This window comes from Mya arenaria, chromosome 4 (assembly GCF_026914265.1).
Source record: "Mya arenaria isolate MELC-2E11 chromosome 4, ASM2691426v1".
Taxonomy (NCBI): domain Eukaryota; kingdom Metazoa; phylum Mollusca; class Bivalvia; order Myida; family Myidae; genus Mya; species Mya arenaria.
Window position 1 is genome coordinate 38,585,124 of NC_069125.1, and position 26,184 is coordinate 38,611,307.

General features: G+C 35.9%; 4 protein-coding genes across 4 annotated transcripts in view; 2 read left to right on the forward strand and 2 right to left on the reverse strand.

Moving 5' to 3' along the window:
- Nucleotides 1–511: 511 nt before the first annotated feature.
- On the forward strand, nt 512–4,849 carry LOC128232218 (serine/arginine-rich splicing factor 1-like). The gene is made up of 4 exons (XM_052945653.1): nt 512–756; nt 1,705–1,961; nt 2,200–2,372; nt 2,771–4,849. The coding sequence occupies exons 1-4, from the start codon at nt 602–604 to the stop codon at nt 2,945–2,947; spliced, it is 762 nt and encodes a 253-aa protein (XP_052801613.1). The 5' UTR covers nt 512–601; the 3' UTR covers nt 2,948–4,849.
- A 4,603-nt stretch (nt 4,850–9,452) lies between these two features.
- LOC128231731 (angiopoietin-1-like) lies at nt 9,453–12,265 on the forward strand. Its single transcript, XM_052944868.1, has one exon. It carries the CDS (start codon nt 9,552–9,554, stop codon nt 10,953–10,955), a length of 1,404 nt encoding a protein of 467 aa, XP_052800828.1. The 5' UTR covers nt 9,453–9,551; the 3' UTR covers nt 10,956–12,265.
- Nucleotides 12,266–13,980: 1,715 nt separating this feature from the next.
- LOC128230790 (ryncolin-1-like) lies at nt 13,981–15,876 on the reverse strand. Its single transcript, XM_052943229.1, has 2 exons — nt 15,859–15,876; nt 13,981–14,454 (listed from the first exon to the last, which is right to left on the reverse strand). The coding sequence occupies exons 1-2, from the start codon at nt 15,874–15,876 to the stop codon at nt 13,981–13,983; spliced, it is 492 nt and encodes a 163-aa protein (XP_052799189.1).
- An 8,802-nt stretch (nt 15,877–24,678) lies between these two features.
- The window catches only part of LOC128231732 (angiopoietin-related protein 7-like), a 2,058-nt gene continuing 552 nt past the window's right edge, over nt 24,679–26,184 (reverse strand). The window contains exon 1 of the mRNA XM_052944870.1: nt 24,679–26,184. This exon is cut by the window's right edge and continues 552 nt beyond it. Within this exon, the coding sequence (XP_052800830.1) occupies nt 25,380–26,184 (805 nt within the window). The 3' untranslated portion in view covers nt 24,679–25,379.

Here is a 26,184-nt window from a genome sequence, read left to right on the forward strand (position 1 = left end):
CAATACACAAATGAAACTTTTTACTATTTCATCGTGGCTCGGTTATAATCAAAACTTAAACATCTGTATGGACGCTGGACAGATAACGATATTCAGAAGTAATAGTGGTGGGGGTACGTTGGGTGGTGGTGTTAGTGGGAGCTGGCAAAATCGTGACTGTAGGAAACCCCCTTTCTTGAGCTAATATCGGAACCACAGAAACAAAAACGAAGCTATAATGTTCAAGTTAAGCTAGTTTTGTATGCATGGTATTAACTAAAAAATACAAAAAAATGTAGCTGAAGTTTACTGTTTGTGAAAAATATCAGCATGTATCTTAAAAAGTGTCCGAAATCTACTGTCAAACTGGTACTCGATCATATGTTAATTCATATCTACCCTTTATTTCAAAGGTATTATTTTCATAAAATCGGTGACCTATAATTATGTGTAAATTAAAGGCTCCAGCTAAAATCGAAGTCCTCGCTTAAATTTATAGACCGACTAAGGTACGTTTTGTCTAATTCGAAAAGTCTCGCTTTGAAAAGACGCCATCTTGCTAAAATAAAAAGATCAAATTTACATAAATTTTACTTTGTTTAAACTTTCCAGATCAAGAACCATGCCTGATAATAGAATTTACGTAGGTAATTTGCCCCCAGATATAAGAGCAAGGGACATTGAAGATTTATTTTACAAGTTTGGAAAAATCACATTTGTTGATCTGAAAACTAGGAGAGGACCGCCTTTCGCTTTTGTGGAATTCGAAGATCATAGGTAAGCGCGACTTTGTTCTACTAAGTGGTTTTGATATAATTCAATTCATGCCAGCTTATAAAATCCGGACAAATTATTTGAATGCATTCATTATTTTTCATAAAAGGGAGATAACTAATGTTACTGGAGACAAATAACGCAAATGAGCCATGCTATCACAGACTTATATACCATGGATTGGCAACTGCCCCATATAGGTGAAACGATAAGAAATAATAATTTTATAATTTACCCACAATCCTTAGCGTGGGTTTGGCAAATATTGGAAAATTTCGCCGAATTTCGGATCGGTGATTAACGGCGATCTTTGGTTATTTCCGCCAACTCTGCTAATAATGCCTTGTTCGTTATATATTTAATTATAATTAATAACTGTGATTTTAATCAGATTCAATTGGAATATTATCAACTCAAATAAAAGGTCTGCACATTTGAGTCAATTTTAATTAATGTTTTCCTACATGTATATATTCGGCCGATGTCAGACGTCTCGAAAATGACCACATGGTAAGATTTCGGAATGAAATCCCGCTGCACGCGTGAGTTTGAGATTATCGCATGAACACAGATGAGAGTTGCCAATCCATGGTTTATAGGTCCATGATGCTATGCGATAAAGATTTTTAAATCGGCAAATCAGATTTCAATTGATCAGAGCTTCCGTGAGAAATAGTACATGACCCCAAGTATACAGTATGCAAATTAGCATCAACTTATCTCTGGAGAATTTCAGTGCATGAGTCAGTTGTTCGAAATCTGAAGATCAAAGAAGCCGCAACCAAGTCAGTAAGCAGCAGTCAAATTCAATGACATGAATAACACCACCCCCTAATAAATCAACAAAAACCTTTTGGCAGCTTTAGCTAACTACTAACAACATTGCTAAAGGATCAATTATTGAAATGTTTGATGTTTAAAAAAAATAAAAATTTTACCCACCAATTACAGAGATGCAGTTGATGCGGTGAGAGACCGTGATGGCTACAACTATGATGGCTACACTCTTCGAGTTGAATTTCCGAGGGGATCTGGACCTGGAGGACCTGGGGATTTTGGTGGCTTCCGTGGAGGTGGAAGAGGTGGTGGATATGGTGGAGATAGAGGGGGTTTCGGAGGGCGTGGTGGTGGTGGTGACCGTGGTGGTGGTGGTGGTGGGAGGGGAGGTCCTCCTTCCCGCAGATCAGAATACAGAGTTCTAGTTTCAGGTAAAACATTTTCATCAAATTTTGGAATAATAGTTTTGGAATAAGTTTGAAAACTTGTGACTTATGACCCTTCCTGATTGGGAATTAAAACTTAATGACTTACATGTATGACTCTTTCAAGCTGGCAATAAAAAATTGTGACTTATGACTTTCAAGCTAGCAATCAAAACTGTTGACTTATGACTCATCCAAGCTGGTTCAAGTTGTGATTTATGACACTTCCATTTATTTTTTGCAGGTTTACCTCCAACTGGTAGCTGGCAAGATTTGAAGGACCACATGAGGGAGGCAGGGGATGTTTGCTACGCAGATGTTTACAAAGATGGTACTGGTGTCTGCGAATTCCTCCGGAAGGAAGACATGAAGTATGCCTGCAGGAAGCTGGATGATTCCAAATTCAAATCACACGAGGTTGGATTAATGTTTAGTTGATGCGTTTAGAAAATGTGAAGATCTCACTTCATCCATTTAATTGAATAATTTAGTCAACAATGATTCCCTTTTGCAAATGACTGTAAATAGATGGCAGAAGCTGATGCTGCGTTTATAACTTCATATCCCAACAATTGCCCCTGGAGCTATTTCAAATAAAATGCTTGTGATTTGCATTAAACATACTAAAACTATTATTACTAACAGGTTTTAAAAATCTATATATTTAAAACTGTTTTTAATAGTTAATATATTAAGTCAAAATAATATAAGAATGTCATACAAAATTGTGTTTGTTTAAAATGCATCTATATGCAATAGGTGTTCTCAGTTTCTTTTGCGCTTGATTATGGATGATTATCTGATAAATATTGCAGGGCGAGACATCATATGTCAGAGTAAAGGAGGACACAGGCAGTCGTGGAGGCGGCGGTGGTGGTGGTGGTGGTGGCAGCTACGGCCGGTCTCGGAGCAGGAGTCCAACACCTGGAAGACGCACACGGGGCTCGCCAAGATACTCGCCCATGAGATCAAGATCACGCTCACCTTACTAATCACAATATCAGACCTTTCAAGACCATATTTCATTTCCTTGCGTATTAAAAATCCAATTTTTATTACAAAGTATTTTGATGATCATGTTGTGTAACGTTTATAATGTATTTTTCTACTGTTGTGAAAGCCCAGTTTAGTGGCAACCAAACAGTCTTTACACAGATAATATTGGATGTAATATTTCATTGTAAATGTACTCTGAGCCTGGTCTTAATCTGGCTATTAAGTGCAATGACAAATGTGACTTAATTATCATCCTAATCATTGACTGGAAAGCGAATGGTATGCTGTGAAGAGCATCAAAATAGTATAAATGTGGATGTGTTTGTATTGTTCAATTAACATTTTCAATATCACAGATAGCAGATAATATCTTGCTTTATGATGTAATTTTGTACTCTATATAGTATTCAGAGCCTTGATTGTCATTAAATCTTTGTCATATGATGTAAATTTTCTTTCACAACTTAACATTACTTGTTGACTCGATGCTTCTTATTACTTCTTTTAGAAGTTCTGTTTTAATAACGTTTATTATTTACATTATAAAGGGCACATGGATCAGGCCTTAGGATCCACAGGAGCCCACGCATAAGGATGGGATCTCCAAAGGGATTAAGAAATTTTGGATTTAACTGGATCTCCTACTTTCATATTTGGATTTTGGAATGGATTATTTGGCCTTGGATATGGAGGGTAGTACTAAGATTTAAACACTTGGACCTTCTGATGGATCCCTTGGAAATATAAGCTGAGGATTTAAAATCTAAATTTGGACCTCGGATATTAATGACTTTCATGATAAGTATGCCTTAACTTAATGATTAGGAAACACGCCCCAGAAATGATTATTTTTGGATATGACCAGGATAGGAATAATTTTGGATATGACCAGGATAAGATTTGAGGATAACGATCAAATGGAGCTCCAGGAAGGAATAACTGTTCCTGGAATTCTTAGGATTTCCAGTAGCTGCACATAGGATAAGGAATAAATAGGATAAGATTACACAAGATTGGAAAAATATACCCTTATCATCACATGGTCAGGATGGAAATGGGATTTTTTTTGGATTGTTCTGTAATGGAAAAATATTTGTTTCAAAAATGCATGTATCCTTAGCATCTGGCAAGTAATTAAAAGATTGGGACTCATGGATTTTATTTTAAGGATATAATTCCAAAGACTACCCTTGGATCTAACAGGATTTAAGGATACAAATTCTTTGGATATATAGGGGGATGAGTGATTGTTTCTGTAAAAAAATACTGTAAGAAAAGAAATAATGATGGATGGAAATCCTAGTTTTCTTAGGACTGAATCATTTCCCCTTTAACTTTTGTTCTGGATCTTGGCCAAGGATCTAATGGATATTAATTCAAATTCATGCTCTTTACCATGAGTACTCGACTTCCCCAAAATTCAACTTCGACAAGAATTCCAACATTTTTTATTTGATTTTGGGGAACACGGGTACTGGTAAAGGTATGGAGTTTTCAGCTTGGAAATGGAAATCTCTGGAATTGTAAAACTAGGATTAGGACTAGAGGAGAAAATTGGAGCTGTCTTTTATCTTGTCATGGTCAAGGCAGGAATTGCTCCACATAAAGTCTGGTGACCATCGTAAGTATTTGTCTGAAATTCAGTGAAACATTCCCTGTGTTTGTTCTTCGTAGTTTTTTTCCTCCATACCATAATGATTTTACTGTTACTTGCATTCTTGTTACTTGTAGATACCCCTGGTTTTGTAAAATGATTTTAACAACTAACAGCGATGAGACTATGTGTCTAACCCATTAGTTTTAACATCACACATTTCTGTTTCATTGATCATCCTATTTCATTCTGTGTATCAACTCATTATTCTTCGTGCAGAAGCAAAATAAAGTCTAAACTAAAATGCTAGTTCGTTAAATGGTTCTTGAAACATTTTAAACAAGAATATTAGACATGATTTGAATATGGTACTTATAGTGAAGTTTATGGGTAGTTGGTTCACTTTGTAGGAATCAGTCACAAAATGAATTGCCTAAATTCAAAGTGATGGATTTACAAACGTTAACCGTGTGAGTCCAGTCTAGGGAAGTTGCTCACCTGGCTTATTTGATTGAGAAAAGGGCTTATCAGTCCAGGAAATTGAACCAGTCAATTAAACTGCACTTGGTAGGCCATTCTGCTGAGCAATTAACAGTTGATGTAATTTTCTGTTTCTTGTACTGACCAATATTGTAGTTTGTGATCTTTATATTCAGGATTTCAGTTTGTTTGTACTAAATGAACGTCAAAATATTTCGAATTTAAATGCGGACTGTTTAAGAGCCAAAACTTAAAACTACAAATACTTACAAAATTATAAAAATATTATTATATTGATTATTGAGTCAGGTAAGTTAGAGAGTCTTAAGTTTATATTTAGCTTGTGAAATTAAGAAAAAGTAGGGAAAACCAACATATAAAATGTCCTAAAATGTATGCCAATCATATATAGAGATGTTTTGAAGTCATAAGCCTAACAGCGACAATGATAATGACGATTGAGCGGATAAAATAAGTAGTGGTTTTAATGTTACATGTACCTTAAGATATAAAAAGAAAAAGGAGAAATGAAAATTGCAATTGTGCAAATATGTTGTTCATGTCTCCTTGCAATCAATGCCAATGCATTAAAGATACAAATACATAGGAAATGGATGTAACTGCTGATAAGGAGTGTTTGTTTGTAATATAAGAAGTCTAACCTCTCAGAATCTCGTATCACGTGCGACATTTTCTATGTTTTGAAATTGAACATGAATGTGTTTTGTTTGTCAGAAATGTAGATTTTGTTGGTGATAATTTTTGGTGTAACATACTCTTCGATGAGTTGTCAACTTGTTCCATGTCACACAGCTTTAAGTTTTTCTCGTGCTATTGGAAGAATGCAAGTAATTTGTATTTCATATTTATTTTTAAGGTCGGTCACTATATACGAGATTCAGATTTCAAACTGAGGCATCTTATTATTAAATAGAATAGAATAAAACGGAAAAACACCAACATTTAAATAAGTATGAACTTCATATTTTACTAAAAATAAAAATTATAAACTATTGTAAATTTTTAAACTATTGTAATGTAAATGTAAATTGTTTTAATTACAAAGATTTTGTGCTGTTCAACTAGGCCTATAATTTTTCTTTCATATACATTCAAAAGAACCATTCATTTCGGTATTAAGGAGGTATTGACTCGATTCAAAAGGTATCATATAAATCTTTTTCCATGACATTGTTTTCTTTTCCTTTTTACGGACCTTGAATTAGTTTATATATTTCCATGACCGTTGTTTATTGCCGTATAATATTGCTAGGAGGTACCAAAAGAGTTCGAGCAAAACCTTAAAATATAACACTTTCCTGGAAATAGGGTATAAAGCCTCTACCATGAGCCGTCGGGGAAGATAGCTACATCCTTACCCTTGTTATGGATAATTTGTGGTAAACCTCGACTCCGTTTAATATCCTATGCGTTCGATATATCAATATCTAGCTTCTGATGAATGAGAATGGGTTTAGGATACAACTTCCACTCTGACCAATGAACTCTGAATATAACACACCACTGAGGGTTAAATGACATTATAAGGAACAGCCAGTCAGCCCCTGAAGGTGTATATGGACCAAGGCATTATATTTTTTATATTATACCGAATATTAATATATACCTTACATAAATGTGTTCCTTCTATGTGTATAAAGTTGATTGGTCCGTAAATCGATGTATAATAAAAAAAAAATCCAGTCAGAGGTCCATATCGTGGTTTTGGCCGCTCCAGACCAGGCAAAAAATATAATATGGACCGCTGACGTCATATAATATTGACCGCTGACGTCATAAAACTGGTGAGGGCTGCTTGCAATTTTCACAACAACTTTTTTTTTTTTAAAGTAAACATTATCAGATAGTAAAACACATCAAAGCGCTTTAAGATATTTAAATGGTAAAAAAGTGTTCGGTTAAATGTGGTAATGGCATTTGCCTTGCCTTGAAGAGTTTTAAAATTAAAAAAGGGAAAACTCCTATACACCTGCATATTATTCGGTCCGCTGAGTGAACTGGTGAAAATACAAGTGTCAACATTTAAGAGGAGATGGTGGCTGCTGTGTTAGAGAGACACCTCATTTTTAACTCTACTGGCCAAAGGCAAGAAGAGCTAATGCAATGGTAATGTGTACGGCGTATGTGCGTCTGTAAACAGTTGCATGTGAACACAATACAGTCTTCAGTTTCGATTGTATCTCGATGAAATTTGTACAGTAGTTAGATATCCATCAGAACTCGGGTCCTTTCGAAAACCAGCCAGATCTGCCCATGCATGACTAGATTATGGCCCTTTGAAGTATAAAAATGCTATTTTTAGCTAAGTCTACATGTATAGCCAAGTCTAGGATTAATGAGAGACAACTTTATTTGGGTTGTGCAGTTGATTGTATGTTGTACTCTATCTTGCCCTTGTTGAAAGAAATCAAAATTACAGTTTAAAGGGGTTGGTTGATTTTTAGCTCTATTGGCCAAAGGCCATTTTTAGCTATTTTGGCCACAATTGCTTGTGAATGTTTGTTCAAATTATGCCCCTGGGATCATTACTGGCCACGCCCCCGGGTTCACAGGTTTGGTATACTTAAATTGGGATATGTTTGAAAATCTTTTTGTCTGAAACTGCCAGGCAGACCCTTGCTATTTTGATTAAGGCATAATTTAGTGTCTGCTGCCATGGTTGTTCGAATTATGCCCCTGGGATCAAAACTGGCCCTGCCCCGGGGGTCACAAGTTTCCTAGAGACTTATAAGAAAAACTTTCAAAGTCTTCTTGTTTTAAACCACAAGGCTCATATCTTTGGTATTTGTTGTGGAGCATCATGTGATGACCCTCTAGCAAAACAGTTGAAATGATGCCCCTGGGGCCAAAGCTGGCCTCACCCCTTTTGACCTACTTTATTTTTATTTTTAAAGCTACAGCAATGAATTTCGGACCATGTATACAGTTTTGCAAACGAGCATCAATGTTGTCCTCGGATGACCTTGTCCTCGCATGACCTTGACTGTGACCTTTTGACCTACTTTCTTATTTTTGAAGCTACAACAATAAAATTTGGACCATGTGTACAGTTTTGCAAACAAGAATCAATGTTGTCCTCGGATGATCTTGACCGTGACCTTTTGACACACTTTTTTAATTTTAAAGCTACAGCAGTGAAATTTTGATATGAGTACAGTTTTGATAAGAAGTACTTTATTTCCCCGGATGATCTTGACCGTGCACATATTAAAATAGTTCATGCAACTAATCTGCTTACAGCACTTTCTGTCCTCAGATGTTGAATGCGCAAGGTTTTCAGCTAACCGAAACACAAAACATGAACTATATGTTTGTTGCCTATTGCCCATACATACATGCTCTGGATTGAAAATGTCCACAAGGGCCATGCCAGTAGAGCATAGGCCCCCATTGGCCTCTTGTTTTACGTTTATACTCTGTCAAATATGCATGTTAAGAGTATTGATTCAACATCCCTCACTTAGTCGAGTGAAGATATCATTTTTATTAAACCATAGTTGTGAAACAGAGAATGATCATGGATAGTGTACGGAATAAATTTATTTACATGTTTAATTAAATTACTTTCTGTTACGAACTTCAACGTCTTGGTACAAAACCGCATTCAGTCCTAATTAGCCTTTTGCAAAGGAAAACTTCCAAACGTCAAAGCCACTGTTAAGTGTCACTAGTATTTGAATAATATCTCCAGTCGTTTATTTTTTTAATTGGTCTGTAACCATTAACTGATGAAGTTCGTAACAGGAAATATGCGTGTTCGAGGATCACTTATTTTCGTGGCTAGGGCGACCTGATTAAGATCCCTGTTGGTTCACGTCTAATTTAAAAGTGTTTACAATTAACTTTTGCCCATCTGACTTTAAAGGTGCACAATGTAGGCTGACGCATTTTTTTTTAAATTTTAATGCAGTAAGGTAACTGATTTGACTTAAATGATCAAAACAAAAAAGGATATGATTTATGTACAGGTAAAAACATAAAATCCATTATAACTAATTAAAGCTACGTGGCCACGAAGTCTCTAAACATATTTTTATATGTGCACAAACATTTTTTGTTTGTTTAGTTTTGGTCATTTAAGTCAAAAGAGTTTAATATAATAATGCAATCAAATAAAAAATGCATTTATCAAATGTTACCTATAGTGTGTCCCTTTAAGGGTTAAAACTATCAAATTGTTAAAATGTTATGATGGTAGTTTTATCATTTGAATATCTACACTTGCATACAAATTTCGTGGCACATGGCTTTATTGGTACTTACTATAATTGAAGTAAGACTGAAAAACAGGACATTGCCACTCAAATCGGTACCTCTCACACTCATAATTAACATACATTCTTTTTATATCAAAATATATTTTATTTTAACAACAGGGACTGAAAAACAGGACACGGTCACTCAGATCTGAACCTCTCACGAAAAAAATAATTAACAATTATTCTGTATATATTAAATATACGTTATTACAACAACAGGGCAGACTTTAACAGTTTCGAACGACGATGGCTTCCATAAACTTCTATCTCCGATACTTTGCTATCTTTTTATTTGTATCAAAGCTGTCATATGGTTATCAGTCGTTGCAACGTGTAATAGAACGATTAGATGATGTGGAAGAAGAGTTGAAGGAAACCAGTCAAGATCTTCAAGATCTCAAAGAGGATTTGAGACGAGAGAGAAGATACAGACGGGAGGACGTTAAAGAAATATTCGAAGTGCTAAAGAAATTACAGGAAGCAAATACTACAGGTTCTGTTAAAGATATACAAGGACATGAAGATGTAAACACATGCTCAACGTGTATTGAACATGAATCACTATCAAAAGACAACCTCTTAGTGGTACTGTTAAATGCGTTCAAGCGGGAAAAACAAATCAATGGACATTTGCAGAACAAACTTTTAAACCTTCAAAACAACCTTAAAGAGACAATTGCATTTTTTTCAGAGGAAACTGTAAACATCATTGCGGAAGAAAAATGTTCTCTTCATACATTCAGAGATCGATTGAACGACAATGTTACAGTGATGGTACGTGGTATTGAAGAAAGACTTATGTCACAACTAGACCAAGAGAAGACGTCAATATGGACAACGATTTCTGAAGTTAATGCCGACTTAACGGCAATAAATGATTCATGCTATAGTGAAAATTGGCGATGCTTTGAAGACATTTCCAATCAGACAAAGGGACTAGATACTTTGCGAGCAAACCGGTTTGATCAGATGAATGGCCGTTCAAAGGCTATCCCCAAACCTACATCATGTGATCAAGTGATGTCAAACAAAGGCCAAGTACATGATATTTACTTGCAAGAAATCAATCAAACGGTTCCAGTTTTCTGTGACGTGGATATAGACGGCGGTGGATGGATTGTATTTCAGAGAAGGAAATACGGTTCAGAAGATTTCGACCGTGCATGGGAAGATTACAAACTTGGATTTGGGCACCTGAAGAATGACTTCTGGTGGGGCAATGAAAAACTGCATCTTATGACAAGGGGAAAGCCAAGGGAGCTCCGCATTGATTTGGAGGATTTCGATGGAAACGAAGCCTTCGCAAAATATTCTTCATTTCGAATTCTTTCCGAGGAACATAACTATAAGCTTGAAGTGTGTGGATATAGCGGCTCGGCAGGCGATGCGTTGGACTACGATGGAGATGATACATGGATTCATAATGGACAGGAGTTTTCTACACGTGACAAAGATAATGATAAAGCATCGGGCTCTTGTGCGAACATTTATGAAGGTGGATGGTGGTTCAATGAGTGTTTTGGTGCTTTTTTAAATGGAAAATATTTTATAAATGGACAGAGACAGGGCAGAGACAGGTGGCAAGGTATTCTCTGGCATCCATTCAGCATAAAGTCGTCCCTGAAGTTTGCTGAAATGAAGATCCGATGAAAGGAGCGACACAGTCCAACGAACTTAAAATAATTACATGGTTAATTTAACTGTTCAGTCGAGCCCCGTTGGCTCGAACTCGCTTGGTTCGATATCTCTGTTGGTTAAAACTGGATGTTAAGAACCGATTTTCTTCTTCTACGGAATATAACTCAGTTTCAATTTATCTTCGGTGATTGTATTCATCTTGGTCTACGGGTGACTTCCGCAGTTTATTTGTGACACCTTAATCAGAGGGATAAAAGAGACTAACTTCAAAGTGAATGCAAATGTCTAGCAGAAAAGTGAAATAGAATGCTTTACATAAGTTTCTTTCGGTCCGTTTTTTAGTTATTCCTAAAACGTGGCCAAATTATGGCACAACCGTGGCCGATCTCCGAAACGACCCCACCATCGTGGCTATACAGAGATTATAACATACCACAAATCCCAATCCTTATGAATAGATTGAGTATTTTGGATTGAAGCTGAATTAATACATTGATTAGTATATTTATTTTAAGGTACCTCTTAAAACAAATAAATGTACCGCAAATAAACAGACTTTCCCAAATATACAGCATTTTAAAACTGAATGTTCTCAATTTTGATTTCACGTTTAGTCCTGAACTTAAACATCACTGGGTGTAAGTAGAGGGGCCGGGCCTCTCCCCTAACAGCGGATTGGCTGCATTTTAGTTATTAATCATTGTTTAAAAAAAATAATACCTCTCTTGAAAGATGACCATGACTGTAGCCAATTTGCGACTCTAATCTTTGATCTCAAATCTATAGAGATCTACAGGTCATGACCAACCTTCCCACCAAGTTTGAAGACATCAGGTCCAAGCGTACTCTTTATCTTGGTCGGACTAGGTTTTTGTGTTCAAGGTCACTGTGACTTTGACATGCTGGTCTCCATATCATTATGGGTCACCTGCAGGTTATGAGCAACCTCCCTGCCAAGTTTGAGGACATTATGCCCAAGTAAGCAATAGTCATCACCAGACAATCAGTTGTGTTTAATGTCAACGTGACCTGAGCATGACCAAACTTCCATCAAGGACTAAGCGGTAGCTACCAGTTTTTCTCAGTCATTTACTTTGTAGACAATTGGATGCTTTGTCACCACAAACTCTTTGAAGTAAGCTTATACTACTAACATTAATACAAATGAATGGACACTTCAAAAGTCAAGTACATTACTTTTCAAAACTTCAATCTAGGAGGTAAATTTATATCGTGAACAAACAAATGCTGTCACCTAGGAATTTGATTTCAACATTTTTACTTTAAGAGTTGTTTATGTTTGTCGCACAAAAATCGGTATACTATTTTATCAACACAAATAAAACTTAAGTAATCTTGTTTTGAATATTGATTTATACACCAGCAGCCAAATGTATTAAACTTGGATAAGTTTTTAGGCTCTTTAGGCTTGTCTGGATATTTAAATGATTAGATTGGCTAATAGCAATTTTCGGATAGATTCCGACCAATCAGATAACATTTTGGCCAACTTTGATCAAACCAAAATGTTAACCATTTTTATACAAAAATGCTTGACATTTGTGCAAAAAGCCTAGAGATTAATACCTTTAGAAACTCGACCTTCTGAAAACTGCACTGCAAACCCTTGTTTTGAGTTATATGTCGATAGGCTTATTATATTGCAAGCATATTTTATCAATTTTCAGCTCATCTAAGAAGACATGATTGGCTATTGTCCGTCATCAACATTTTTTTGTCTGGCAAAAAAGGTTGTACGGTCAAGTTTGAGCTTAGAGCCCATGTATATTTTCTTAACAATCTAAATGAAATACATGTATAGTGAGAATGTTTCATATGAGCTATGAGTCATGTCTTGTCAAAAAGTAGGCCAAACGATAAAGTGTTCAAACATACTTTGTTGATTCTCAAGAGGTCATAATATTTTCTACTAAATTGTCTGAAATTTGGTGAGGATGTGCAACTGGAAATTCTAGGTCAAGTTTTGAATTTGGTAAAAAAATCGAATAATTTTACAGAATAGTGCATGTTTTCTACACATCATCCATTATGCTCGATCAGAATGTTTTTCTCTGTTTACTGTTTACTCTCGTTTAAGTTTGAATATTAGTCAATGGTTAAGGAGTCATAAACTCTCTAGAGGCAAAATTCTACCCGATCTTCAACGATCTTCAACGAATGAGTTACACAGTGATCGGTCCGGACGTTTTTTACTTATAGGGCAATAACTCTTGCGTTTGACCCAATCTAGTCGAATTGTATGCGTGCAATACCGCACTTTTGTTATAAACACTCCATATAAGATTCTTTTTTTTGTCAATGAGTAAAGATGATGGCTACAAATCTAGCTTTAATAATTAATTAAAGGGCAATTACTCTTCTGTAACTCGCCCGATCCATGTGAATCTTTCGCGTGTACCCGTGCAATATGGTTATACACACTTGACATAAGTTACATGAATTTATTTCCAGTAGTAAGTTAAAAATAGATTCCGACGGACGAAGAAGCGGACATACCAACATGTATGGCTTGTGAGGTTTCTATACCCCCGAAAGGCGACATCGGACCGATCGTGCGTCCGTCCCCATGGTTACCGTACAAAGACTTGCCAACGCAAAGTCCAAGGAACCTTAAACTTGTTAGGCAGGTTGGTCATGACCAGTAGATGAACCCTGCTGATTTTGAGGTCAGTTGGTCTAAGGTCTACGTCTTGGTGACGTTCAGCTGTAATTATTAGCCAAATATTTGTTGGGGTAGGACCTAAATCCCCCTATACATATATTTGTGCACATTTAAACTACTAATTTGATATATATTTTTAAACAAATAGCTTCTTATAATTTGACGAAATTATAATCGAACATTTAAACAATCACCCCAAAAAGTGATATTGGGTACAATTTGCTCATATTAGTGGTTACTTAAAAAGAGCGTTGGACTGCGTCGCTGCTTTCATCGGAACTTCATTTCAGCAAATTTCAAGGACGGCTTTACTCTGAATGAATGCCAGAGTATACCTTGCCAACTGTTAGTGCTCTATCCCTTTCCAAAATAGTTTCCATTTAAATTAGCAGCGAAACAATCATTGAACCACCATCCTCCTGGATATGTGACCGCACAATTTCCCGACCATTCATCATTATCTCTGTCACGTGTAGAGAACGCTTGACCATTATGAATCCATATATCCTGTCCAGCGTAGTCCAACGCATCTCCTGCCGTGCCGCTATATCCATCCACTTCAAGCCTATAGTTCTCTTCCTCTGAACGTATTCTAAACGATGAATACTTCGCAAAGGCTTTGTTTCCATCGAAATCCTCCAAATCAATGTGCAGCTCCCTCGGCTGCCCCCTTGTCATAAGATGCAGATATTCATTGCCCAACCAGAAGTCATTCTTTAGGTCCCCAAATCCAAATTTGTAATCTTCCCACTTACGATTGAAATCCTCGGAACCGTATTTCCTTCTCTGAAATACTATCCATCTCCCACGATCAGACGATAAAATTTGCTAAATTATCTCATAATTAAAAAACTTTAACCAATCAAAATTCATTTCATTTTCCAGCGCGAAGGATGGGAGTACAGTCGCGAACTATCTCAAAACTGCAGGTCGAAAGCACAGAAGAACCGGAAGTGTAAATGATCTCCCGAGGCGACCTAGCGAAAGGGCGACGGCACGAGTTCAAGATCGATACCTGATATTATCACAAATTTGCAATAGGAAATGTACAGCGGTAGAATGGATGCAATATCAGCGCACTGTTCGAAATCTAATGCTTAGTAAATACCAAACGTGAACGAGTGGTGTTTTAAACAGTGAAATAAAGTCCAATTTCACTGATAAAACTCTTCATAACAATAGACAGCAACATAGTAAATAATTTATTTTATCTTTTATTTATTATTTTCGCGCAAACGGTGGGCATCCGAGATATTGAAAAAGAAAAAAATCGAAAAAAAATCATGATATCGTGTGCATGTTCATCAGTTGTTAACAGATTACGTAATGTGTAATATTATGTTTAAAGTTGTTATAATAAAACCATTAAATACATTACATGTTCAATTTTTTTATCTTCTTTCACTTTCATTCATATTCCGTAAAAATAAAATCAGCGAAAGAAAAGTTATAGTGAAAAATGTTGCCGGAGTACATATCAGTTTTGTTTTGTGTCTAAGAGACTGAAAGAAGCAAAATTGCGTTTGGTATGTCGTAGTTATTTACGTTTAAACATTGGTCATGGACAAACATAAACTGTTGCTTTCTTGACATTCATGAAAGTTAACATGAATTATCGTTAACAGGAGCGGAATGACTAGTGTCCAAATGGTTTAAATGTTCGACATGTAAAATAGATTGTTTATTGTTTAATTGTTGTTGGGGAATTCCTGAGTCAGTGCAGCTTTTTGAGAGGAACATAATAACCATGCATATGATAACTGAGTATTGGAATATTGACTCAACACGTGTTTTTTGTAGCGAAATGATTCACCCCTTACAAAGTAACGAAACGCAATGTTCTGTACTGTAAGATTTATTTTAAGACGTCAATATATATGACCATCAGGAACTGAATTCTTGAGAACATTCGCTTAGTCTATAATGCTCGACCTTGAAGGCAGTAAGCCAGTTTGCCTGTGGCTTGCAACTATAACGCTCTTATAAAATATAAAAAAAAATATAACTTGAATAAATGTTCATTATAAATTTAATATTTAACAAACTAATAGGACATATTTATACATAAAATAACTCTCCATGCAAGTTTCATTTTGCTTGTAAGAAATTCACTATTTATCGATATATTTATGTTATGCAATTGATCAGCAGTATCCCTCTATTTCTATAACGTCAGCTAATTAGTCAGTACTTGAGCACAACTAAAGAATTCGTTTTCTAGAGGGGGATTACCACATGGCTTGTTGTCATTTTGATGGATATGCATTATGGATATTCCTTCCGTGAATTGGAACACATCTTTTTTTTATCCACCAGAAACAGTGAGATTTGGTGTGGAATCAGTGACTATGTGAACTTGAGCATTCCTGGCGAATTGGCTAGACTCAGACTGAGCGTTTTGCATAGACTTTTTACTGGGTATTTTCACGGTAGTACCGGATGTTGGATATTTCCTTATGTCGATTTGGAATTGTGTGGCAATAGTTTTTAATAGATACAATATTATTGTGTCCCGATATTTGCAAGGACATTGTTGTCATTCAATTTCTGGACGAGGTATATTCTGGCGCTCTGATGAGAGATTCGTTTTTTTATTAAGCGCAGCATTCTTCAATATTCGTTTCATCGTGGAGCTGAGTTTAGTGACACCGACAGGATATTTTTTGAACCAAGTGCCAAATTCATGTTATTTGCAAAAATAACCCAAAATGTTATTTTTGTATTAAGAAAGTCACGTGATATGCAAATTTGTTATTGACGTTGTGCGCGCTAAGTATAAAATATATACCTTCGGCTTTGTTGCATGTTTGCATTTTTGATAAGTGCATTTGTTATCATCCTGAGCCCCTTTTCAATAAGATAATTTAGTCGTTAACTTAACGCTGGCGTTAATATTAAGTTACGATACTATTTACAGGCGTTTCAATATAGCTGTCGGTACAAATATTGCAAGTGCTCCGCGTTTTCTTTTCAGCGAAAAGTGAACTCAGTGAAACGTCAATTTCGTTCTCTATTTGCTGTATGTCAACATTGACCTAGTTTCCGCAACGGCTGGCAACATAGTTGAACGTGAACTTCAAACAAATTGGAGTGACGACGAGGAGTCGACGATTGTCGACTTCTGCAGTAGCTAACTATTCGAACTCTCCCAAGCCTGTATTAACTTCTGTTATTGACATACAATTTAAACTTGGACGTTTTTTGGGGCGGCGGGGCGGGAGGAGGAGCGGATGTATAAACAAGATATACAAATCAGAACGAAGAAAACTGCACTAATGCACGAGATTTAGAGGACCAGTAGCATCCGGCACGAAACCCCCTAAATGTCCAAGTTTATTTTTGATGTCAATTTCGAAAAGGTTAATTAAATCGCCAAAATGCACTGTTTAATTTCAGGTTTAATTATGAAATCGGAATTGAGGGCATTCAAGTTTAATCGCTGAATATTTGTAATAAAGTTTTTGCAGGACATTTACTCAAAAATAAGTAAGAATTAAGCACCTTGAAATGGATATAAATGATTTTACAAAACAAAAACAACAACAACAACAACAACAACAGACTTAGCCTCTTAACTCTGCTTTTAACAACACTCCCTAAAACTCAAACTTAATTTTACGGATAGGGATTTGTGGTCTGTTAAAAACTCTGTACAGTGTTATAAACCACATGTTTAGCCGGTTGTGCGTACGTTTCAGAAATCTGCCACGTTTGTGGAATAATTTGGCCTCGTTTGATTTCTACACTGCACAAACTAATAAGTTCTCCGTTTTAATTCGCTGCCATTACTTTGTTTTCACTTTGTCGTTTTAGATAAACATCTATAGTTTGTACTAACCGGTTTTGTGAAATTATTTAGCTAATGCGCTCTGAAGCGTAAACGCTAGAACAAGATAAGTTGCACGTACAAATCGTGTTACGTTGCGAAAAACTTACACATGGAATTTGATAGCCAAATGATAGCCACACTTTAAAAACATAAACAGGACCGATTATCAATTGCAGATAGTGGTAAAGCCACCGGGTGTTTGCAAGCAGGGATTCCAATTTCGAGGTAACTTTTAGCACGTTAAAAATATACGTAAAATAAACGATCAGACGATACAATTTGCTAAATTATCTCATAATTAAAAAACTTTAACCAATCAAAATTCATTTCATTTTCCAGCGCGAAGGATGGAAGTACAGTCGCGAACTATCTCAAAACTGCAGGTCGAAAGCACAGAAGAACCGGAAGTGTAAATGATCTCCCGAGGCGACCTAGCGAAAGGGCGACGGCACGAGTTCAAGATCGATACCTGATATTATCACAAATTTGCAATAGGAAATGTACAGCGGTAGAATGGATGCAATATCAGCGCACTATCCGAAATCTAATGCTTAGTAAATACCAAACGTGAACGAGTGGTGTTTTAAACAGTGAAATAAAGTCCAATTTCACTGATAAAACTCTTCATAACAATAGACAGCAACATAGTAAATAATTTATTTTATCTTTTATGTATTATTTTCGCGCAAACGGTGGGCATCCGAGATATTGAAAAAGAAAAAAATCGAAAAAAAAATCATGATATCGTGTGCATGTTGCTCAGTTGTTAACAGATTACGTAATGTGTAATATTATGTTTAAAGTTGTTATAATAAAACCATTAAATACATTACATGTTCAATTTTTTTATCTTCTTTCACTTTCATTCATATTCCGTAAAAATAAAATCAGCGAAAGAAAAGTTATAGTGAAAAATGTTGCCGGAGTACATATCAGTTTTGTTTTGTGTACAAGAGACTGAAAGAAGCAAAATTGCGTTTGGTATGTCGTAGTTATTTACGTTTAAACATTGGTCATGGACAAACATAAACTGTTGCTTTCTTGACATTCATGAAAGTTAACATGAATTATCGTTAACAGGAGCGGAATGACTAGTGTCCAAATGGTTTAAATGTTCGACATGTAAAATAGATTGTTTATTGTTTAATTGTTGTTGGGGAATTCCTGAGTCAGTGCAGCTTTTTGAGAGGAACATAATAACCATGCATATGATAACTGAGTATTGGAATATTGACTCAACACGTGTTTTTTGTAGAGAAATGATTCACCCCTTACAAAGTAACGAAACGCAATGTTCTGTACTGTAAGATTTATTTTAAGACGTCAATATATATGACCATCAGGAACTGAATTCTTGAGAACATTCGCTTAGTCTATAATGCTCGACCTTGAAGGCAGTAAGCCAGTTTGCCTGTGGCTTGCAACTATAACGCTCTTATAAAAAAAAAAAAAAATATAACTTGAATAAATTTTCATTATAAATTTAATATTTAACAAACTAATAGGACATATTTATACATAAAATAACTCTCCATGCAAGTTTCATTTTGCTTGTAAGAAATTCACTATTTATCGATATATTTATGTTATGCAATTGATCAGCAGTATCCCTCTATTTCTATAACGTCAGCTAATTAGTCAGTACTTGAGCACAACTAAAGAATTCGTTTTCTAGAGGGGGATTACCACATGGCTTGTTGTCATTTTGATGGATATGCATTATGGATATTCCTTCCGTGAATTGGAACACATCTTTTTTTTATCCACCAGAAACAGTGAGATTTGGTGTGGAATCAGTGACTATGTGAACTTGAGCATTCCTGGCGAATTGGCTAGACTCAGACTGAGCGTTTTGCATAGACTTTTTACTGGGTATTTTCACGGTAGTACCGGATGTTGGATATTTCCTTATGTCGATTTGGAATTGTGTGGCAATAGTTTTTAATAGATACAATATTATTGTGTCCCGATATTTGCAAGGACATTGTTGTCATTCAATTTCTGGACGAGGTATATTCTGGCGCTCTGATGAGAGATTCGTTTTTTTATTAAGCGCAGCATTCTTCAATATTCGTTTCATCGTGGAGCTGAGTTTAGTGACACCGACAGGATATTTTTTGAACCAAGTGCCAAATGCATGTTATTTGCAAAAATAACCCAAAATGTTATTTTTGTATTAAGAAAGTCACGTGATATGCAAATTTGTTATTGACGTTGTGCGCGCTAAGTATAAAATATATACCTTCGGCTTTGTTGCATGTTTGCATTTTTGATAAGTGCATTTGTTATCATCCTGAGCCCCTTTTCAATAAGATAATTTAGTCGTTAACTTAACGCTGGCGTTAATATTAAGTTACGATACTATTTACAGGCGTTTCAATATAGCTGTCGGTACAAATATTGCAAGTGCTCCGCGTTTTCTTTTCAGCGAAAAGTGAACTCAGTGAAACGTCAATTTCGTTCTCTATTTGCTGTATGTCAACATTGACCTAGTTTCCGCAACGGCTGGCAACATAGTTGAACGTGAACTTCAAACAAATTGGAGTGACGACGAGGAGTCGACGATTGTCGACTTCTGCAGTAGCTAACTATTCGAACTCTCCCAAGCCTGTATTAACTTCTGTTATTGACATACAATTTAAACTTGGACGTTTTTTGGGGCGGCGGGGCGGGAGGAGGAGCGGATGTATAAACAAGATATACAAATCAGAACGAAGAAAACTGCACTAATGCACGAGATTTAGAGGACCAGTAGCATCCGGCACGAAACCCCCTAAATGTCCAAGTTTATTTTTGATGTCAATTTCGAAAAGGTTAATTAAATCGCCAAAATGCACTGTTTAATTTCAGGTTTAATTATGAAATCGGAATTGAGGGCATTCAAGTTTAATCGCTGAATATTTGTAATAAAGTTTTTGCAGGACATTTACTCAAAAATAAGTAAGAATTAAGCACCTTGAAATGGATATAAATGATTTTACAAAACAAAAACAACAACAACAACAACAACAACAACAGACTTAGCCTCTTAACTCTGCTTTTAGCAACACTCCCTAAAACTCAAACTTAATTTTACGGATAGGGATTTGTGGTCTGTTAAAAACTCTGTACAGTGTTATAAACCACATGTTTAGCCGGTTGTGCGTACGTTTCAGAAATCTGCCACGTTTGTGGAATAATTTGGCCTCGTTTGATTTCTACACTGCACAAACTAATAAGTTCTCCGTTTTAATTCGCTGCCATTACTTTGTTTTCACTTTGTCGTTTTAGATAAACATCTATAGTTTGTACTAACCGGTTTTGTGAAATTATTTAGCTAATGCGCTCTGAAGCGTAAACGCTAGAACAAGATAAGTTGCACGTACAAATCGTGTTACGTTGCGAAAAACTTACACATGGAATTTGATAGCCAAATGATAGCCACACTTTAAAAACATAAACAGGACCGATTATCAATTGCAGATAGTGGTAAAGCCACCGGGTGTTTGCAAGCAGGGATTCCAATTTCGAGGTAACTTTTAGCACGTTAAAAATATACGTAAAATAAACGATCAGACGATACAATTTGCTAAATTATCTCATAATTAAAAAACTTTAACCAATCAAAATTCATTTCATTTTCCAGCGCGAAGGATGGAAGTACAGTCGCGAACTATCTCAAAACTGCAGGTCGAAAGCACAGAAGAACCGGAAGTGTAAATGATCTCCCGAGGCGACCTAGCGAAAGGGCGACGGCACGAGTTCAAGATCGATACCTGATATTATCACAAATTTGCAATAGGAAATGTACAGCGGTAGAATGGATGCAATATCAGCGCACTATCCGAAATCTAATGCTTAGTAAATACCAAACGTGAACGAGTGGTGTTTTAAACAGTGAAATAAAGTCCAATTTCACTGATAAAACTCTTCATAACAATAGACAGCAACATAGTAAATAATTTATTTTATCTTTTATTTATTATTTTCGCGCAAACGGTGGGCATCCGAGATATTGAAAAAGAAAAAAATCGAAAAAAAAATCATGATATCGTGTGCATGTTGCTCAGTTGTTAACAGATTACGTAATGTGTAATATTATGTTTAAAGTTGTTATAATAAAACCATTAAATACATTACATGTTCAATTTTTTTATCTTCTTTCACTTTCATTCATATTCCGTAAAAATAAAATCAGCGAAAGAAAAGTTATAGTGAAAAATGTTGCCGGAGTACATATCAGTTTTGTTTTGTGTCTAAGAGACTGAAAGAAGCAAAATTGCGTTTGGTATGTCGTAGTTATTTACGTTTAAACATTGGTCATGGACAAACATAAACTGTTGCTTTCTTGACATTCATGAAAGTTAACATGAATTATCGTTAACAGGAGCGGAATGACTAGTGTCCAAATGGTTTAAATGTTCGACATGTAAAATAGATTGTTTATTGTTTAATTGTTGTTGGGGAATTCCTGAGTCAGTGAAGCTTTTTGAGAGGAACATAATAACCATGCATATGATAACTGAGTATTGGAATATTGACTCAACACGTGTTTTTTGTAGAGAAATGATTCACCCCTTACAAAGTAACGAAACGCAATGTTCTGTACTGTAAGATTTATTTTAAGACGTCAATATATATGACCATCAGGAACTGAATTCTTGAGAACATTCGCTTAGTCTATAATGCTCGACCTTGAAGGCAGTAAGCCAGTTTGCCTGTGGCTTGCAACTATAACGCTCTTATAAAATAAAAAAAAATATATAACTTGAATAAATTTTCATTATAAATTTAATATTTAACAAACTAATAGGACATATTTATACATAAAATAACTCTCCATGCAAGTTTCATTTTGCTTGTAAGAAATTCACTATTTATCGATATATTTATGTTATGCAATTGATCAGCAGTATCCCTCTATTTCTATAACGTCAGCTAATTAGTCAGTACTTGAGCACAACTAAAGAATTCGTTTTCTAGAGGGGGATTACCACATGGCTTGTTGTCATTTTGATGGATATGCATTATGGATATTCCTTCCGTGAATTGGAACACATCTTTTTTTTATCCACCAGAAACAGTGAGATTTGGTGTGGAATCAGTGACTATGTGAACTTGAGCATTCCTGGCGAATTGGCTAGACTCAGACTGAGCGTTTTGCATAGACTTTTTACTGGGTATTTTCACGGTAGTACCGGATGTTGGATATTTCCTTATGTCGATTTGGAATTGTGTGGCAATAGTTTTTAATAGATACAATATTATTGTGTCCCGATATTTGCAAGGACATTGTTGTCATTCAATTTCTGGACGAGGTATATTCTGGCGCTCTGATGAGAGATTCGTTTTTTTATTAAGCGCAGCATTCTTCAATATTCGTTTCATCGTGGAGCTGAGTTTAGTGACACCGACAGGATATTTTTTGAACCAAGTGCCAAATGCATGTTATTTGCAAAAATAACCCAAAATGTTATTTTTGTATTAAGAAAGTCACGTGATATGCAAATTTGTTATTGACGTTGTGCGCGCTAAGTATAAAATATATACCTTCGGCTTTGTTGCATGTTTGCATTTTTGATAAGTGCATTTGTTATCATCCTGAGCCCCTTTTCAATAAGATAATTTAGTCGTTAACTTAACGCTGGCGTTAATATTAAGTTACGATACTATTTACAGGCGTTTCAATATAGCTGTCGGTACAAATATTGCAAGTGCTCCGCGTTTTCTTTTCAGCGAAAAGTGAACTCAGTGAAACGTCAATTTCGTTCTCTATTTGCTGTATGTCAACATTGACCTAGTTTCCGCAACGGCTGGCAACATAGTTGAACGTGAACTTCAAACAAATTGGAGTGACGACGAGGAGTCGACGATTGTCGACTTCTGCAGTAGCTAACTATTCGAACTCTCCCAAGCCTGTATTAACTTCTGTTATTGACATACAATTTAAACTTGGACGTTTTTTGGGGCGGCGGGGCGGGAGGAGGAGCGGATGTATAAACAAGATATACAAATCAGAACGAAGAAAACTGCACTAATGCACGAGATTTAGAGGACCAGTAGCATCCGGCACGAAACCCCCTAAATGTCCAAGTTTATTTTTGATGTCAATTTCGAAAAGGTTAATTAAATCGCCAAAATGCACTGTTTAATTTCAGGTTTAATTATGAAATCGGAATTGAGGGCATTCAAGTTTAATCGCTGAATATTTGTAATAAAGTTTTTGCAGGACATTTACTCAAAAATAAGTAAGAATTAAGCACCTTGAAATGGATATAAATGATTTTACAAAACAAAAACAACAACAACAACAACAACAACAACAACAGACTTAGCCTCTTAACTCTGCTTTTAGCAACACTCCCTAAAACTCAAACTTAATTTTACGGATAGGGATTTGTGGTCTGTTAAAAACTCTGTACAGTGTTATAAACCACATGTTTAGCCGGTTGTGCGTACGTTTCAGAAATCTGCCACGTTTGTGGAATAATTTGGCCTCGTTTGATTTCTACACTGCACAAACTAATAAGTTCTCCGTTTTAATTCGCTGCCATTACTTTGTTTTCACTTTGTCGTTTTAGATAAACATCTATAGTTTGTACTAACCGGTTTTGTGAAATTATTTAGCTAATGCGCTCTGAAGCGTAAACGCTAGAACAAGATAAGTTGCACGTACAAATCGTGTTACGTTGCGAAAAACTTACACATGGAATTTGATAGCCAAATGATAGCCACACTTTAAAAACATAAACAGGACCGATTATCAATTGCAGATAGTGGTAAAGCCACCGGGTGTTTGCAAGCAGGGATTCCAATTTCGAGGTAACTTTTAGCACGTTAAAAATATACGTAAAATAAACGATCAGACGATACAATTTGCTAAATTATCTCATAATTAAAAAACTTTAACCAATCAAAATTCATTTTCCAGCGCGAAGGATGGAAGTACAGTCGCGAACTATCTCAAAACTGCAGGTCGAAAGCACAGAAGAACCGGAAGTGTAAATGATCTCCCGAGGCGACCTAGCGAAAGGGCGACGGCACGAGTTCAAGATCGATACCTGATATTATCACAAATTTGCAATAGGAAATGTACAGCGGTAGAATGGATGCAATATCAGCGCACTATCCGAAATCTAATGCTTAGTAAATACCAAACGTGAACGAGTGGTGTTTTAAACAGTGAAATAAAGTCCAATTTCACTGATAAAACTCTTCATAACAATAGACAGCAACATAGTAAATAATTTATTTTATCTTTTATTTATTATTTTCGCGCAAACGGTGGGCATCCGAGATATTGAAAAAGAAAAAAATCGAAAAAAAAATCATGATATCGTGTGCATGTTGCTCAGTTGTTAACAGATTACGTAATGTGTAATATTATGTTTAAAGTTGTTATAATAAAACCATTAAATACATTACATGTTCAATTTTTTTATCTTCTTTCACTTTCATTCATATTCCGTAAAAATAAAATCAGCGAAAGAAAAGTTATAGTGAAAAATGTTGCCGGAGTACATATCAGTTTTGTTTTGTGTATAAGAGACTGAAAGAAGCAAAATTGCGTTTGGTATGTCGGTTCGATATTTTGTTTCTTTGATGCCGGTAGTTAGCTTACAATCAATATTGTATAGCATATAAATGTCGATTTACAAAACAAGAATATATTAATATAGGTTGATTAGCGTGCATATATGCAAACAAATATGTCTGGCAACAGTTATCTGCCCGACATTTGTATTCACTTTGGAGTTTTATTTCACTCTAATTAAGGTGTAACAACGAACTGCGAAAGTTTGACTGTTTTGCAACCAATCGATTGACATCCGTACATTGCCTTTTATACCGAAAATGAATACAATCATCCAGAATAAGTGCAACTATGTACAAACAAGCTATTACTAGAAATGATTTTAAAGTGCAATGAACTGTGTCGCTGCTTTCATCGGAACTTCATTTCAGCAAATTTCAGGGACGACTTTATGCTGAATGGATACCAGAGTATACCTTGCCAACTGTCTTTGGTCTGCCTCTTTTCAAAATAGTTTCCATTTAAATTAGCACGGAAACACGCAGAGAACCACCATCCTCCTTGATATGTGGCCGCACAATTTCTTTCCCATTCATCATTATCTCTGTCACGTGTAGAAAACTCCTGTCCATTATGAATATATGAATCGTAGTTCAACGCATCTCCTGCCGAACCGCTATATCCATCCACTTCAAGCTTATAGTTATGTTCCTCGGAAAGAATTCGAAACGATGAATACTTGGCGAAGGCTTTGTTTCCATCGAAATCCTCCAAATCAATGCGGAGCTCCCTCGATTTCCCCCTTGTCATAAGATGCAGTTTTTCATTGCCCCACCAGAAGTCATTCTTCAGGTCCCCAAATCCAAGTTTGTAATCTTCCCATGCACGGTCGAAATCTTCTGAACCGTATTTCCTTCTCTGAAATACAATCCATCTACCGCCGTCTATATCCACGTCACAGAACACTGGAATCGTTTGATTGATTTCTTTCAAGTTGATATCATGTACTTGGCCTTTGTTTGACATCACTTGATCACATGATGTAGGTGTGTGGATGACCTTTGAACTCAGATTGTTTAGTGTCGTTGTCTGATTAGAAAGGTATTCAAAACATCGCCCAATTTCATCAATAAATGAATCATTTATCGCCGATAAGTCCGCATTAACTTCAGAAATCGTTGTCCATATTGACGTCCTCTCTTGGTCTAGTTGTGAC